We start from the raw sequence: 18,936 nt of genomic DNA, 5'->3' as shown, positions 1-18,936 counted from the left end.
GTCAGAGTGCTGAACAGCTAGCATCTCTTTCTGGTTGATGTGCAGATGAATTTTACTTGGGCTCCAGTGGCCCTGAATGCACCTGTCATCCAGATGTGCCCCCCAGGCATAGTCTGATGCATCTGTGGTTAGGGTCTGGGCAGCGTGGGGTTGAGTAAAGAGAAGTCCCTTGTTGTGGTTGCATGCTGCTGCCCACCAAAAGAACTCTGTCCTTAGACAAGGTATGATGGTTTTCAGGTCCTGAGAATGTTGGCACCAAAGACTTTTTAAGTACCATTGAAGTTTCCTCATATGCAGTCTGGCATATGGAATTAGTAGAATGCAAGAGGCCATGAACCCTAGGGCCTGCAGGATTTTCCTTGCAGATGGCTGGGTTCTGGTGGCCATTTGAGCAAAGTAGCCTGTTAGGCTTGTTTTTCTGGAAGAAGAAATGTCATCTGGGATGCTGTATCCAAGCTTGCTCCCAGGAATACAATCTTTTGACTGGGGACCAGTTTTGATTTCTTTCCATTGATAGTGTACCCCAGGGAGATTAGCAGGTTCTTTACAAATGTCAGGTGCTGCAACAGCTTTTCCTGTCTGCCTGAATCAGGCAATCATCCAAGTATGGGTAAATTTTAATTTTTCTCTGTCTGCAACAGGCAATGGCTGGAGCCATGCGTTTTGTGAATACTCTGGGAGCAGTGGATAAGCCAAAGGGAAGTGTAGAGAACTGAGTATGCATAGATCCTGCCCTGAAACGTAGGTACTTGCAAAATATCTTTGACTGTCTGCATAGACTTAGCTTTTTTTTCCATCTTTTTTAGAACCTCTTCTGCTTTGGTGAAAAACAGATTGTCCTTGTTCAAAAGAATGTCTAATAATTTTGATTTGACATGGTCTGGCAAGGTCTGCTCCTTAAGCCAAGCAAGCCTTCTCAGTACAGAACCAGTGACTGCTGCCCTGCAAGATGCTTCTAGGGCATCAAAGCCACATTGCAAGGTATGCCTGCTGACTTGGCTTGCAGAATGCATACGCTCTTGTAATTCTTTATTTTCTGCACAGTCTGTAAAGGTAGATCATTTTTGCTTAATAAGTTCCATAATATGTTACTGGTATTTCAGCATGTGAAACTGGCAATTCAATGCCCTAAAGGCAAGAGTTGCAGAGGTGTATACTTTTTTACCCAATCTGTCTAAAGCTCGGGAATCCCTGTCTGAAGGGGTGGGATTCTTAGCTGTAGTTGCTTTTATAACTTTAGGCCCCTGGAAAATGACCTCTGGGTTAGCAGTAGGATTTTTGAAAAGAAATTTGTGAGAGTCAGGGACTCGGTAGTACCTGTTTAGTTTCCTTGGAGCAGGGGGTAAAGTATCAGGAGTTAGACTGGATTCCATAAAGACATCATCCAGAACAGGAGGGATAGCTAAAGGTCTATGTTGTGGAAAATCTAAAAATTCTCTGAGTCTCTTCTTGGACCGAGGATAATCCTGGCATTCCCAGTGGAAATGCTCTCTTAAAGTTTGTAGGGTTTCCCCAAAAGAAAAATCCTCTGGAGGGGGAGCAGAGGGAATGGAGTCCTCTGCATCTGAATCCTCATAAGCAGATAAAGGCATGTCTTCACATTCAGAAACCTCAGAGTCATCGGACTCTAGGTCTGTTAAAGCTGCTGGGGACAGGTCTCTTTTTCTTTTAGCAGGGGAAGGCTGGCTTCCCCTAATCAGCATAATCAGGTCTTCTTCCATTTTAAACATTTGATGTTGTGGCAAGGAAGCAGGTGCTTGAGTTTGGGTCGTTGGTTTTTTAGGCGTAGCTCTTACTTGTGGCCTTAGAAACTCTGTAGTTTTAGACAGAACTGAAGATGTGAAAGAAGTCATCGGTTTGTGTCAAATATCGGTAATGCGAAGAACTTCCTCGGATGCTGGTGCCTGCACAGCGGCTTCGGACCCATCCAAGGTAGAGACATCCGCAGGTTCCATATTCAAAGAAGAGTCTCACGGCATACTGGACTCCAAACGGGTCTCGGTAGAGGCCTGCAAATCCATTTAAGCGGGCATCAGGGGCTGCAAAAGTGCCTCATTGAGGATTGGCGAACTGGCGACTAGCTTAACGGAAGTGTCATCAGCAGTTTTGGACGTGTGCAGTCTGTCTCTGTTTTTATCCTTATGTTTTTTCAGAAGATCGGTAGTTGGATGGCTTACCAAAGCCATTTCTGAATACAGAGATTGACAGTGAATGTTTTAGTGACAATAAAGGCCCGACGATGAATAGTTCAGGCATTGAACAAAGCACAAGACCAACAGCGAGGTATATTGTGGTCTGGGCCTAAACAGGTGACGTAGTAAAAATGGAAATCTCGGTGTGGTATTTGCTTTCCACAGGCGAGACAACTGTTAACTTTTTCTGACATCGGTTAGAGCAAGAAAAAAGGATCCCCCAGTGGAGTACTTAGCTTTAGAAGACTTCAGGATGATTCAGTTCAGAAACAGAAACAGGTGCGGCCGACCGGCACTCGTGCGAACTGCTTCTGCTTCGGGCTCCTCGGCAAGAAAGACTGATGTAATGGTGTCGGCTGCCTGTTTTTATAGCCCTGATGACCTGACGTCAGTCCTGAAGCAACAGCAACCGATGCAGAAATACTAAGTCTCTGGTATTCGGGCCGTCTGCGGGCTACCTGCAGGCAGATAACCAAAGTGTGATGACTGTAACAGTGAAACACGAAGAACATCTGCCATTATCTCTTTTTTGTTTATGTGCAGTTTTTCATTGATGGTACTTTGAGATCCAAGGTATATGAACTCTGTGCCATGTCCGGGATATCTGTGGTCAACAGTCAAGTCAAGAAGGGGTCTGAGGATATGCCCTCATTCTTTCTGACTTGCTGCATCCACTATCCCCCCCCCCTCTCTCTCTACAAAGGGAAGGGAAGGACTGTAACTGTATGAACCACAGAGTGAAACTACCGATCCCAGAGACTCTTTACATACCATTCTAGTTTCCTCATGTGCAGTTTGGCTATTGGCACCACAATTAAGGTGAATGCCATATGGCTCAATGGGCTCTCTAGCATGTCCTCAAAGAAGGTAAAAAGGGACTCCACCTTTTCCCCTTGAAGGAAAGTTTTTGTTGAGTCAGTGTCCAAAAGGCTCTTCAAGAAGATCATCATTCTGGATGGGCATAGATTGGAATTCTACTCATTTAGGGAGAAACTCAGACTGTTGAAGCATTCTAACATGTATTGCAGTACACTATAATGCTGTGAAGTGCTGTATTTTATTAACAAAGAAGTGGTACCACGGCTTTTCACCTTCAACGGATTTAGCATTATGTATTATGATCCACCAATATATACGCTCCGATTGCCTATTACATCATTACAAAATTATCCAGTAATATTAATCTTATATAAATAATATAGCATTATAAAATCACATATATCTTAATAACATTCACAATATTTATTTCCTGATTCAAACCTGAGGAAAATAAAGTCTCATATCTTAAAATCATTTTAGTTTACATAGACAGAACTACATAACTAAAATTTCATCCTCTGGGCAACTGAGTTTTAATAATGCACGAAAAAATGAACCATCACCACCATAGAAATAAAATACATGAGCTGCTAATGGATTATACATAATTATATTTCTGACATCTCTCAAATGTTTCATGAATTGTACTTTCATCTTCCATTCTTGTCTGTCCCACACATCACCAAATATTAGAACTGCATCCTGTAATATAAATAAACCCATATGAATCACAAGTATCACAAAATTTGTTTTACCCCACTGATACTCATATTATGTACCTGTCTTATTTGAGCACATACTTCGCATTTTTGTTCAAGGACACCATGGATTTCTATATGGTTTAATCTCTGTTACTGCATTCTGAGCCATGTTTTAAAATGTTTTGCTCTCCTATACAAAATTACTACATTTGGTACTTATTTTTGTAATATTTTATCAGAATACAGAAGGTACCAGTTTTCCTTTACCAGCTTCTACAAAGTGGGAGAAAGTTCAGAATACAAAGAAACAAAATATAAGTTATCTTCTCTCACATCAATATTTCCCCTTCTGCAAATGTCTGTCAGGAAATTGTCTTTTTGATCTTATAAAACCTTGTTGTTGTTGTAGTATTCTGCCTTTTTAACTGATTTTAACTATATCCCCTATGTCTTAGTCTTTCATTAATATGGGATAAAATCCACATTTTTCTCTTCACCTGAAGTGTGACCTGATTCATTCAACAGTTCCCCATAGGCTAATGATTTTTTTAAATGTGGCGAATGCTGACGGGAGGCACACAAAGACTATTGACTGAGGTGGGCTTTCTATACAAACTCTGCTTTATCCTTTCTCCTATACAACCTACTAAGGTTAAATCTAAAAAAAATTCACTTTAATGGCACTAAGCATATGTGAAAATTGAAAATTCCATTCCATGAAAATTGCTCAATAAATCTAAATAAAATATGTTAAACAATTTCTGTTGTGCCTTGCACACAAAAATCAAATCACCTATGTGCATTTTCTGTGAAATAACATTTTCTCTGTAAAACTGTTTTTTATACAAAAAGCAATTAAAAAAAGATAAATAGTCAGATGTGGAAGCAACATTTTCTCTCATGAATGTGCCATTCTTTGTCATTAAACAAAAAATTGTGGAACATACAAAATTCTCGTAACCTTATTATAAAATCAGAGTGTCTGTGTGAACCTTCACCCACAAATGATTTAACAGCCTCAATATGATCAATGCTTATGTACAAAGATTTTGCACCCAAGGCTGCCCAATAATCACCCCACTAGATTTAGCTCTTTAAGAGCTACTACTATATATTTCAGCACCTGTTCTGAAATGTACCAGGGTTAAGGATTCACATAATCTTGATATGCCTTGTATTCTACCATCTCACATGATTCCTATATTACCCTGCTTCTTATATAGGATCTGCAAACCTCTCTCAATGTCCACTGTAACCACCTTGAACAATTCTAGTACTTTAGTTTTACTATCTCTCCTATTTCCCAAATCTCATTAACAAATAAACAATACAATGACGCTTCAGACACACACACCTTAACTTCTTTGCTCATGACTTCAGGATAAAGCAAAAATAATGGGAGGACAAGAACCTTAAAATCAGGGGCACATTATATATTCCTCTGATTTACTTAAAAAATTAACAGAATAACAGCTTTTGAATCAACATGCATTTTATAAACAAGTATGAAACTTTACTGTCTAACATTACTGACTAACTGGAAGCCCCAGTGATTTGCCATAAGATCAAATATTTTATGAGGGACAAGGCAAAATAACGGCAAAATCAGGAATATTCTGCAAAATTCTGGACAGCTGAGAGGTATGCAGCGACTCCTTCCCTACTCAGTGCCATATAAACAAGACTTATGTAGCAACTCTTCTTCTCTGTTCCACAAATGATAGTACTTTGTAGCAATGCCTGCATTTTTCACTCTAACATCACATCCAATGTACTTAAATTCATTCTTAAATTTCTAATGTTATCTTCAAATTTCTTGTGACACTCCTCCTGATAAACATTACTCCCTTCACATCTTTGTCTATGATAGTTGTACTGCAACACAGTTCAGATATCTCCATACTACCCACAGTAGATTAAAGGCAATGTGCGTTTTATTTATTTATTTGCATTTGGTTACGGGAAAAGTCATACAAAGCATAGAATGCCTTTGCAGAGGAAACCCAGGGAGAATTCTCCATGAAATGAAAGTAACAAAAACACAAAAAGTATATGCAACATACACACATGCATGGAATAAAATAATACACTGAGGTTACTGTAATGCAATATACAGATTATTAATCTGATCTACAGATTACAAATTTTTTAAATAGCTTTTGGAGATAATACTCAACATACAAAACATTATGTGCAATGGCAGTGGGTTAGAAAGGAGGTGTGGGGAATCTAGCAGTGGAACGAATTAGAGAGTTAAGGAGGAATGAAATGTGAAAAGCTAAGAGTAGGTTGTTTGACTGAGGTTAACTGGGATATTAGGAAGGGGTGTATAGGGACAGATATAGTACGTAATAGGACAAAGCATAAAAGGGTCATGGGTATGGGTACAGTAAAATGAGAATTTTGGATAGTGGGGGAAGGATGGCTATGGGTCAGTCACTGGAGTGCTCAGCTGAATTGCCTCCTTTGTGCAGATGGATGATGGATGATGGATGACTCTTTCCAGATGTTAAGCACTTATGATTCTGTGATGGGCCTGATGATGACGATGAACACAGGGTATGCGACAGCATTTGCTGCAGTTTTGATGGACTACTGCTAATGTAGTTGGCTTTAGATTAAGCAAATATTTTTTGATAATATTTAACACCATTTTAGAGTGAATTTTTGATCACAGTTTATAGCTGTGCATTGAGTAGGGGGGATGTATGGCTTACTTGAGTTGGAGGGTGGAGCATCCTTGAGTGCAACTACTGTTTGTATGAAATTGGTATTAAATTTGCTGGCTATATTATGGGCAGCTTCATTAGGGTATGGACTTTGCTGGAGTAATCTGTAAAAATTAAGGAGATTATTTAAGCTTTTCTGGAGCAGTGTTTTTTTTTTATTTTTATTTCTATTTTTTTAAAGTGTGTTTTGAAGGTGATGGCGGTATTGTTTTTCAGCAGAGAGAACTTTGTTTTTTACACGCTCTGTGTCATTCTCTCTTGAATTTTTTTGGTGTGTGCATGAGCCGTGGGGCTAGATTGCTTCTCACTCTCTTTCTATGTATTGAGAATTCAGTGTTTTAAGATACTAAAGAAGGTTTTGTTGAATAGCTTAGCAAGCTCATCTAGGGAAAGAGTAGCTGGCAGATTGTGTAAACCAGGGCTTGCACATTACAAAGGAAAAAACTGCATCATATACAAGTTAATACATCCTTTAAGAAGGAAAAAGTTACAGTGGACCTGAAAGTGTAGTAAGCAGTCGATAATCACACTGGTCTATAGGAATGAAACAGGAATTACAATCCTGATTGTATGCCTGCTGGGTCATACACTGCATTGACCAAACACACACACAACTACAAATACATATATACCTTATTTGGTAACCATTAAAATAAAAAGTAAAATCACGAGCTATCACTACCACTGATGGTGGGAATCTGATACAGTCTCCTAGATAACTAAGCTTGCATGTTTCACAGACCTCTGTTATTCAGGATACTACATGAGGTTCTACTGCGTTTCCTTGTCAAAAAAGGAAAAGCAGCCAGCACTTATGTACTTAAGACTGCATTGAAGATTGACCTTATTAAACATACTTTGTGATTCAGAAATGAATGAATGATATTTACTCATACTGTACTCCACAACTGATACATGCAATACCTTACTGTAGATAAGTAGAGTCTGCAAACTGCATTTATTTGTCCTTGTACTTACAATCTTATTTGCTGTGTTCAGATTTATTCTTCCAGTCATACATATGTTCCAAGTAAAAATTAGAGTCTAAATGAAGAGAGACCAGCCCTAAAAATCAGATTTATCGATGCAGTTTATTTAACAGTTGCATAATAAATCTTTACTTCAATAAATTTATATGTACTCATTTAAAAAAATCATACTTGATTCATTATTTGCAAAGTATTTACATAATGCATACATAATACACCTTTGAAGTTCTGCAGAAAACCACTTGTTCAAAAATGATGGCTACATACATAATTTATGGATACCAAAATTTATAAGTTTTCCCTACAAGGTTTTGAGTTAAAATTCCATGAGGAGGAAACTCCATGGAAACAAATGGTCAAAAATCTACCTGATGAAAAAAATGACTGTAAGCAATTTTTGCAAAGTGTAACGGCCAAATTTTAAACATAGCAACGCCACAGCTGCACAAACATGAAGAAGGGGAAATAACTCTCAAAACAAATGAATCACTGCCAGGGCACACTTAGAAACTGTACCAGCAGTGATTTCTTATGAAAAAGAAAGAATGGGGAATTAAACTTCACTGAGAGTTGTGTTCAGCATATTGGTTCCTTGTAGAGTCGCCACTGTCACTGAGTAGAGCAGCACAGTGTTACTTAACCGTCAGCACATTTTACTTCTCTTTCATCTCTGGTATAGAAAATGAAGGAACTACTGTATAGGTTAGGTCATCAACAAAATATGGCCGGAAGAATACCCTGACCAGCTCCAAATACACATACAGCCAAATATAATGCTCTAGCACTTTGCAGCAGGGTGCGTCTTCCTGAAGGGGTGCTTTCTGTCATTTGACTTTATCGCAGTTGTACTCCCTATGTGAGTTTGTACAGATCAGTACTTCTACAGTAGTGTGAGAGGAAAATGAGTAGACAATATTCATTGAAGACTGTCAAAAAGAGGAAATAAGTTGACAGCCCCAGTGCCACCGCCATGGTAACAGAAAAGTTAAACTGTTGTACAATGATGTCAGGCTGACAAGTTGCAGCCATACAAGGGATAACTAAAGTACTGAAGTCAGAAGACAGATGATGTCAATCAGTACCAAACTCCACACATCTTTATACAGATGCATAACATGGACCATCCCTCATATACTGAGAAAATACGACACACAACGGTAAGGTGCAGTAATCACTGTCATCACAGCACAGCTCACCACAGTCTTACATTCCCATCCAGTCTCCATCAAAAGAATGAGCAGTAACTGTAAAATATCCTACAGAACAAGCAAGGCAAATCTTAGAAGATGTAAATATTCAGCCTATATTGCACCAGTTTTTTATCTTATGCTGCTCTGATTTAACCACATAAGCCAATGGCGCACAGTCAAGGAGCAAGTACGAATTGTACTTCCATCTTCACTTCACTTTTTCCACATCTGCCACAGGTTATTTATTCTCCTTTACTTTATCCACGTAGCATCTACCACTTCTTCCAGAAGCACCACTCTTGCATTCCTTCAAATATTATCACAGCAGGGCCTCCCTTGTCTATAGATTCATCAGGCTGGTGCTGACTGGTGTGGTACATCCACTGACAAACAACTGCAGAAAGCATGACTGTCAGTATGTGGCAATGACAAAAAAATATACAAGCTTTATGAAACCGCTTTAGTACACAAATATTCCCATAAAGCACACAGCTAAGACTGAAGACATTCTGGGAGATCCCACTCCTCACTTCTGACAAAAAAAGTCAATGACTCGTATTCTTACTGAATTTACTGCTGCCAAGTTTAAAAGCTTTTATAAAAAAAAAAAAAAAAAAAAAGTTATGTTTTTATTACAATTGTAGTTTTTAGTTTGATATGTTTTGCCTTTTGTATTTTTTTTATTTGATCTATTATGACTTTTATGTTTCTTTGTATGTCTTTCTTGGAGCTTTTCTCCCCGGGCCTCTACTGAAAATGGACATGTATCCAGCTAGACTAGCCCGGTCAACAAATGCAAAATAAAATACATTTTATGTCAATAAAAAAGTACAATGTATATATTTTTTTTACATTAACTCCAAGTTTTGCACATCTCAGTTAATTTTCGTTTGACTTTCTCTACTGAAAATATGACTATCCTCTTCATAATCAAAGCTGCATTTTTTTCTGTGACTTAAAAAAAAAAAAAAGCTGCTGTGATATAAATAACATGCATTGCATGACCATGATTAGACAGCTCAGGAGTAATGCATTATAGCTCTGTGTGTATAAAAAATTCTGACAGGTTTAGTTTTGTGATATTGAAGTGTATGTTGGAACTATGTGATCCTACACTTGTAATAGCATTAAAAGGTCCTAGATGCTATGGTCAGCAGTTGCTTGTAGTGCATATCATTTCACGAGTTGAAGACAGATGAATTATATATTGTAAGGAACACAACATTCCTTTTACAATAAGTTAGCTTCATTCATTTCACTCCCTCTGCCTCAGCAGGACAATATGAGGGATCACCTCTGTTCACAGTGAAAAACCACAGTATGACAACACAAAGAAAGCCTCTCTCTCCAACTTTCATTCTGGCGACTTCAGCATTTTTCGGAAACTAAACTTCTTTGCCTTCTTCTTTTTGTTTTCCCCTGGACTATCTTTTGATGCATCTGCAACAGGAAAATACAAACAAGAGACACGATGTTTAAATTTCTGCAGAACAACCGAAATTCCATGTGCCCCCCCCCCCCCCCCCCCCGGGCAAAAAAGGCAGGATATACAGTTTGTGCAGCAGCCATTTGGTTATATTCAGTGACATGCACAGCAGGTCTAGTCTTACTCACCCATCTAAAAATATGCACTCACTTTCACAGTTATAAGTACAGTTCTAGAACCCTCAAACCCATGACTGTATGACTGTATATTGTAAACACAATATATGCAAACATGTATGTTGTCCTGCAAACAAACAAATGTACACAGAAATTTCAAAAGAACCATAGAAGCACTAAAACCCTATTTTACAAGAACTGCAAGAGTTATATAGCAAATATAAAAAAAACACCTATGATAAACTTTACTATGGTCATCACAGGGACTGAAAAAAAGCCTTTCAACTGTACTCTGTAGCTACCCGAACTCACAAGGGTGTACACACACACACACACACACACATAGACAGACTGGGCATGCAGCAATGTGTATAAACTAAAGCATCGTGGCTTTAAGTGTTAAAGGTCAAAAACAAGCAAAAACTGCACACAACTGATTGAACAAAAGTTCTCTAAAAGCACATCTTTCTTCAAAAGATCCAATACCCAAGCGCAAAAACAAAAAGCATTCATTTTATATGTAAGCTGCAATAATCAATTGAAGTCTTAAGTAAATTTCACAGAATTAACATTCTCAACAATTTATTATGTACTGTGATAAGAAACCTCTGTTTCAGCGACTGTGTACAACAAACTGACAAAAGGTTGCTGGTCCCATGGGATAGAGGAACGAAGTTCTAAATGCACCCTGTATGACCCACATCTGACTAGAAGCATTTACTAGGATAGTAAATAAATAACAACTTTTAATACTTAAAAAAATGTAAAAATGTCACACAGAAAAGCCACATAGATAAGAAAAAAATCTAAAGTAAATTTGGAACCTGATTTACAGCCTGAGACTGCAGAATTACAGAACAGAGAATTACATTTATGAGGTTGGCATAATGGTTAAGGTGTTTACCTTTCAGACACAAGGTACAGGGTTTGATTCTCACATGGGGTAATTAGCTAGGCTTAAAACGGCCCTGGGAGCATGTACTGGCTTTGCTCACTAAAGCCAAAAACACCGCCTCAATGAGCCCCAATAATATCCCAGGATGCCTATGAAGAAAATTAAGAAGTTACAAAATAAACTAAATTTATAAAATAGTAATCTGGTTTCACTGGAAGTCAAATCTGAAGCATATTTAACAAGTACTAAAACACCAAAAAATTATACTTTAAATATAAGATATAGGAGGCACTATATTTTGAAAAGTTTTGAAAATGTGTTTGAAAATCACAATGTTCATGATTACGGTTTAAAAGATATTTTTCTAAATTCAGTATGGCCTCCCTTAATATTTCAAATTAATAGCTAAATTCAGAGGCTTTTACAATTGTGTTGAACAATTTTAACCGTATCAGACTATATAAATGAAATAAAACTAGTTGACATGGCTATACTGCAGGTGTATGTTCACACATCGAAGAAAATCTTCATTGAACGGCTATTCCATGAGCAGTAATCCCCAAAACATCGCATTCATCAAAGAAATCATTGTAAAAAAAATCATTGAAAGGTAATAGTTGCCCAACAACAAGGAAGTAATCCACACCCCCCAACTATATATACCAACTCCGAGATCGCACTACAGTGGGGAGGCAGCAAATTTAAAAGGTTTTCTTTAGTTTACCTTACACAGTGTGTGGCACTTCCTTGTTGCTGGTCAGCTATTACCTTTCGATGATTTTTTTTTACAATAATTTCACTCTTAAATGAAAGTGGCGTTCGCAGATTACTGTTTATGGAATAGCCTTTTGATTAAGTTTTTCTTCATTGTGTGAACATAGACCCATATACTGCCATGTTCTATAACACACTTATTGATTTAATTTTCAAAGTTACTTAATTGATTTAATTTTCAACGTTACTTAAAGGGAATTAAGTTCACATGCTAAATGAAGTAATCCAAAACCATTCTATTACACAACCCACATGTAGATCAATCAAGCTTTCAACCACTGGAAAACTGTCATTTTTTTTTTTTCAAATATATGCTGATGCCCACATTTGTTCACCCCAACGTATATCTTCGCTTTTATTACAATACCTCTTTTGCAATTAAAGCTAAACCACAAATGATGGAATGCTGCAGGCTACTTCTTAAACACTATTAAATACAACGATATGGGTTTTGTTTTCCTGCTCCATTTCATCTGATCATTTCTAGCCTGTAATCCCATAACCCCGTCTGGTGTTACTACAACCCTGCCTTTTCTACTCATGCAAAAATACAAGCTATCACTTTTTCACTTTTGTGACAAGTTACTGATAATTTCTCTCTCGCTCTCTCTCTCTGTATGTCAGTTTCATATACTTGCCATAGATTCTGTACTGTCACACTGTCTGATTGACGTCTTACTCAGTGGCAATGTGAACCTAGGGGCAGATTTAAGCATCCAATTTCATCAGTGTTTCATATTTACTGCTAAAAATGTGCATACACATCACCAGAATATACAGATCTAGAATGTGACATATAAAATATTTGCACTTACAGAACAGATTACAAAACTCAGCTCCCTAATTTTACAGTAGCAGATAAGTGGTTGACATATCACATGAATTAGACCTCCACATATCTGTCTTATCAGTGTTCCCTGTCTTCTTGTTTAATTGGAACTACTGTGTACCATTCTGAAGAACAAGAACACTCATCCATTTACCTACTTAACTGAATACATTTCCAGAAACTTCAACAAGGGAAGGCATCAGAGAGAGAGAGTCTCCAAGATCTGCTAGCTAAAGTGATTTTATCTGGACTAATCCTTTATAATCTGTTTCTCAGTTGTCCTGTTACTCTCTGGGTCACAAGTTGGATACCATACTTGACTAGAGCTTTCTGGATTACTGTTTATGAAGTAAATGAATGAGACACTTGCAGAGTAAATGGCACATTATGGCCATTTTTTTAAGTTATACTTCTTTTAAACCTAGACTGGCACCTGGCATCTTTTTCTAATACAGCAAAAAACAAAAGATGGGACGAATGAAATAACCACCACTTTTAATGTAAGCGCTTTTGTACAAACAATGACATGTACTTCTTCAGACAATGAAATCCCTATACAACTCCCTTAAATAGTAAAGTTAATTGTTAAATTGAAAATCAATCAACTTTTTAAAGTTGTACACATCCATTTACAAATAAGACCATATGCATAGACTAGATAAGGTTTCGTTCCTAAAACATATTACTAAAAATTCTTCCATTACTATTAAAATGAACAAGTAAATGTATGTATATGTTTAAAAATAATATAAATACACACACACACATATATATATATATATATATATATATATATATTGTTGTTGTTACCTTATACTTTAAGACCAACTTCTAACCAACATCCATAAATACCTTTTTCATTCATCAAACTTGTTGTAAAACATAATACATCGAAACATAAAATATGAAACATAAAACAACTATACTCAGTTTAAAATATATATAGATTGACTTCAGATATAAATTATGACCATCATCTATTGAAAGCCTTTAATTTAAGTAAACACTTAAAGGAAAAAAATTCATTAAGCCCTGGAAATATGTGAGCATTGGTACGAAGCTGCCATAACAGCTTGTGTTCTTCGAGCTTTAATTCCCATTGTAATATATACAGACTGGGAAAGACGTTCACATTAATGGCACCTCTTATACTATCAGAGGCAAATATAATTGTGAGTCCTATGGGGTTGTATATCTTGCTTCATGTCAACAATGTTTAAGTTTCTATATAGACAAAACAGAGCGTGCTTTCAAGCAGAGGGTTTATGAGCATATTTATAATACTGGTAAGAAGAGCTTTAACTATGTTCTAGCACGCCATGTTAGTGAACACCCTACACATGCTTTCAAGTTTACCATTATTGAACAAGTCAACAAGAATATTAGAGGAGGCTCTTGCAACACGAACTCTTATGGCAGCTTCGTACCAATGCCCACATATTTCCAGGGCTTAATGAATTTTGTTCCATTAAGTGTTTACTTAAATTAAAGGCTTTTGATAGATAATGGTCATTATTTATATCTGAAGTCAATCTATATATATTTTAAACTGAGTATTGTTGTTATATACATACATACACTTATTAGTTTTATTAGTAATGGAAGAATTTTTAGTAATATGTTTTAGGAATGAAACCTTATTTAGTCTATGCTTATGGTCTTATTTGTAAATGGATGTATACAACTTTAAAAAGTTGACCGATTTTCAATTTAACAATTAACTTTACTGTTTAAGGGAGATGTATATGGATTTCATTGTCTGAAGAAGTACATGTCATTGTACAAAAGCACTTACATTAAAAGTGGTGGTTATTTCATTCGTGCCATCTTTTGTTTTTTGCTGAGTTTGTTCCTTTTGAATCTTTTTCTACTACAGATTAATTTCAACACTTCATCATTTGGTGGTATTTTCATGATTAGTAGTACAGACTGACCATGATAATACTGCCTATGAAAAAGTATTGGAATTAAATGGCATTAAAAGAAGATGCCAAACTCCTGTGAAATGTACTCTGTGGCCAGTTTTGTACCTTTTTTTAATGGCTGATGTAAAAGATAGGCCACTTGCAATTTCTTTAATACCAGATGTCAATGAATCAAGTACTGGATGCCACTCAATGACATCAACACTTCATGCAAAAGCGTATGACCAGTGGACATACACTTGAACAGGCTAAAACTTCTGGTGATGTGCCTGCTATTTAACAAATTGCATTTAACACTATATATTACTTGAGATGACTATTGATGTATGATAGATGTACAAATAAATCAATTACATGCAAAACTTTGAGAAATGGGAGAACTTTTTCCCCCCACTTTTCTGGCTTTGCATATAATCCTTAGGTTGAAATACTGAATGTGGTTATTAAATAGTTCACTTTTTCACAAATATATACTACAGCTGCCTTGGAAGAGTGATGAGCAGTGACAGTGTGCCATATCTGTTGCCATGTCAGTGGCTTTGATTGTAAGAACCTGCTTAACTGGTTTGGTATTGGTTAAAGAAGATGAGATGCAACATTTTTCTGAGTATTGCCTTTTATTATGAGGTACTGAGGAACAGAGTAGGATATAGGCAGGTTATGATCCTGGCTTGCTTGTTCTCAGGCTACAGCTAAATGTTAAAAAAATGTTGGACATTATTTAGAAAACAGAGGCGCTATAGTTAGTGGTATGGCACAAACTACACTGTATGTCCATCAGGTATCTAAATGTGGCACAGGAATGTGTCGATTCACTGTACATAGCTCTAGAATAGGCAACATGGCATACTTTTAGTGCTAGCTCTGAGTGGAGACACACTGCCAACTAAAATAACTGGGGAAGGCTGAGCATTAGGCTTGAAGCAAATTAGGAACACAGAAATGCACTAAACTGTACAAAAAGACACACTTCAAAATTGTAGGCTACTATATCATGCATGATAGTACAAGTGTTTTTTTTTTTTTTTTTTTTTTTTTTTTAAGTGTGCTTGTATGGGTCAGAGTCTGCTCTGGCATACATATTAATGCTGCAATCGGTGTAACTACAAATACTGTTGTCGTTTGAATGTCTCTGATGGTGGCCACTTTGATGGGGTACAGAGGCTTCTCACAATCCAACAACACTGCAGCTAAATGTCAGTCCGTGTTGTCACTCATTATTTAAATGGTTACTTGTCCAGACTATCATACAAACATAAAAAGGACAGAATAAACATAAAAAGGACAGAAATATCTAAAGCAAAAGTAATGTATGTTGGGAGTTAGCACAGAGTATTAAAGCTATGTGTGGTTAACAAACTGCTTCCTGTAGTCCAGGGTTGGATCCCCTCCATCTTGATTTTCTATTGTGTGACTCTGAGAAAGTCACTTAACCAGACAGTTCTCTGAGGCAACTGAGAAACTGGGCTAGGTACCTCAACTATCGCCTTGAGATGCCCTAGAACATCCAATGAATCTATGTACATTAGTGTGATGTAAAAGTAGCCATGTTGGGGGCCTTTAAACTGCTAAAACCTGTCCAAATGGTCGATTTCAACCAAACACTGCATTTAAAATATTTAAAACTCTAATGCAAAACTGTTCAGGCTTAAAATGAGCACTGTTATTTAAGCATTTAAATTAATATCTATGCATACAATCATGAGCATCAATGTTAATGTGTCTATATATGCATACATACATATATGTATATACACACACACACAGACTCACACATGCACGCATGCACACACACAGGCACACAAACACATCTACTACAAATGATCAAAAGTCAAACGACTGAACACAGCTGCTTACATTCAACCACTCACATGCTACCACAAATGCTCAACACATAGCAAATTCAACCGACAGGCACAGACACAGGCATGACAAGAGAACTTCAAAATCAGCATTTTTTAAAGGTGGAAGCAAGCATCAAGCTGCATCCCACACCTCATGCTAATTATACATACAAATTCACAAATCAAACAGTGGGGTTAGGGCATATTCTCTGTCCCCATTATACAATATTCTTTCTCAGATGACATCCTGACACCTAATGATCTCTGAAATACTAAAAAAACAACCAACATGCTGTGCTGGCACCTTTCAACAAACATTACTTGTCAAAAACTCTATTCAATTCAACTGATCAGTACATGCATGACCACATTTAATCAGATGTATCTTTTATCATGTAACTTGAATCTATACATACACACACATACACACATGCATGCCCATGTGTGCGCATGTGCAGACAGAGGGAAGTGTACATTTTACTAGTTCTCTATAATCCTCTAAACAGCTATCTATCATAATCAGATTGGCCTCTTGCTGGATGAACATTACAGGGCAAATGTACCTTGAAATGGAAGATTTTTCCAAGTCAATAAAATCATCAGAAAAAAAATCTTCAAAAAGTGTGACGTGAAGTCTTTGTTTCTATTAGGCCTGCAGGCATGAATATAGGATAATTCAAACTTATGAACAGTAATTTATTAAGGAATATCTTCCATTACTATCCTTTGACATGACACCCTTATTTCTCTTAAATCATTGTATCTCAGGGCTGAACAACAAAGATGTTTACTTCTCCTCTCTCTCTTTTCTTACATTATGCTTCCAGAATTTATGTTTCTTGGCGTAGCTCTTCCACTCAGAATGCTTCTTCATTTTGGTTTTCACTTGAAAGTCAACTTCCCTCAAACATCCATCAAGCATGTGCCTTACCCACAGAGAGAATGTTGTTTCAAATTTTAAGTTTAAAACTGGGGTGGCTGTTGCCTTGTGACTGCATACTTGGTGGCTCTGTACCCTCTGAGCATGGTACTTAACACTCCTGCCTCTGTGATACCCTTTACATGAGCAATCCTTATGGCTTTCACTATGTTGGACATAGATGTCTACATTATGTCATTGGTCTATTGCCATACTGTGAGCATCACTCTGAGTTATTTTCTAAGTCTTAAAGAACTACTTACAATGGAAATTATTATATGCAATGCATTATTAGATCTTATAGCTTCTTGTATTCTAAATATTGCAAAGATCTTGACCAGGACTGTGATTAATGAATGAAAAGATGAGAATTTAACAGGCTTCACAATAGGAAATCTTGGAATCATTACAATTAAATTGTTTCTGCTGTATATAGGCCCTCATAAGTCAATACAGCACTTATTTTGGTGTCTTCTATCAGCTCAGATATCTAAAATTGTTTCGCTGAGTGTAAATGTAGCAGCATTTTGCTATCGCTGATCTTGCTTCTTTCATAGTCTTTGACATAGTACATTCTTTTCATATTTGTGTTTTGTCTACTACTGTTTTTCTTGCCTTTGTTTCTTTAAACCACAGTATAATTAACCATTAGCTGACATTACTATATAACATCTTAAGAGACAAGCATTTCACTTCTATAAGGAAAATTACCTCCGCTACCATGTCAATGAAATACTTTGGAATGAAACAGCCCTTTTCCTGTCACTAGACTTCTATAACTCTTAACACTAGGTTTATTTATTTATTTATTTTGCAAATGTAGCTTACCAATATGCTTACAGACGTTTCGGTTTATCAATATTCTCATTGTTTGGTATTCATAACACTTCCTACCATGTCTAGTATTGTGTTGCTGACACACTCATTTACTGCGTATACACAAGCACATTATTCTTTACAACGGTCACTTCTTTTGTCTCATTTTTATGATGCTGACACATTCTGCAAACATGATCTCTTCTGTTTGTCTCTGCATTATGGTCTGTCATTCCTACTGCTAGTCTTAATTTCTCTTTTTTACACTTTGCACAGGTAAGCCCTAATACTGGGTACAATCCGTTGTGTGAGTAATGTCTTCCAAAGTACTTGCACAGTGACCTGTTACTTCTTATCTTCTGTATATATTTTTAATTCATTTCCTTACAGTAGTTTGTTTCATCATCACAAAGTTCTTTCACACCATCTATTTTATTAATACATTTTTACCTTGCTCAATTTTTGGCTTGTATTTCTGCCATTATGCAAAATCCGTTTTTTTTTTTTTGTTTTGTTTTGTTTTTTTTTTTTTGCGGTTAATATTTAGCATAAACAATACCCTCCTCCTTATTCTTCCTAAGCTACATGTCTGAATTATCTTTGTTTTTATTTTTACTGCCTTGTCTATGTCAGAAAATCCATCTGTTTGTTAAGGATCTTCATTTGGTATAACAGGTTCACAGTTCATAGGTAAGCACTAGGCGATTGGTCT

General features: G+C 36.7%; 1 protein-coding gene across 3 annotated transcripts in view; it reads right to left on the bottom strand.

Annotated features, from left to right (window-relative positions):
- Positions 1-7,513: 7,513 nt before the first annotated feature.
- MICALL2 (MICAL like 2) overlaps positions 7,514-18,936 on the bottom strand; it is a 976,695-nt gene continuing 965,272 nt past the window's right edge. For all 3 annotated transcript variants that reach the window (XM_044089760.1, XM_044089761.1, XM_044089762.1), the window contains one exon: positions 7,514-10,060. In XM_044089760.1, coding sequence (XP_043945695.1) covers positions 9,975-10,060 — 86 coding nt within the window. In that variant the 3' untranslated portion in view covers positions 7,514-9,974. The remainder of the gene's footprint in view (positions 10,061-18,936) is intronic.

Source organism: Protopterus annectens, chromosome 12.part0 (assembly GCF_019279795.1).
Source record: "Protopterus annectens isolate FY-2018-M chromosome 12.part0, PAN1.0, whole genome shotgun sequence".
Taxonomy (NCBI): Eukaryota; Metazoa; Chordata; order Ceratodontiformes; family Protopteridae; genus Protopterus; species Protopterus annectens.
Note: the sequence above shows the minus strand (reverse complement) of the source record. Positions and strands in the feature narration are given on the sequence as shown.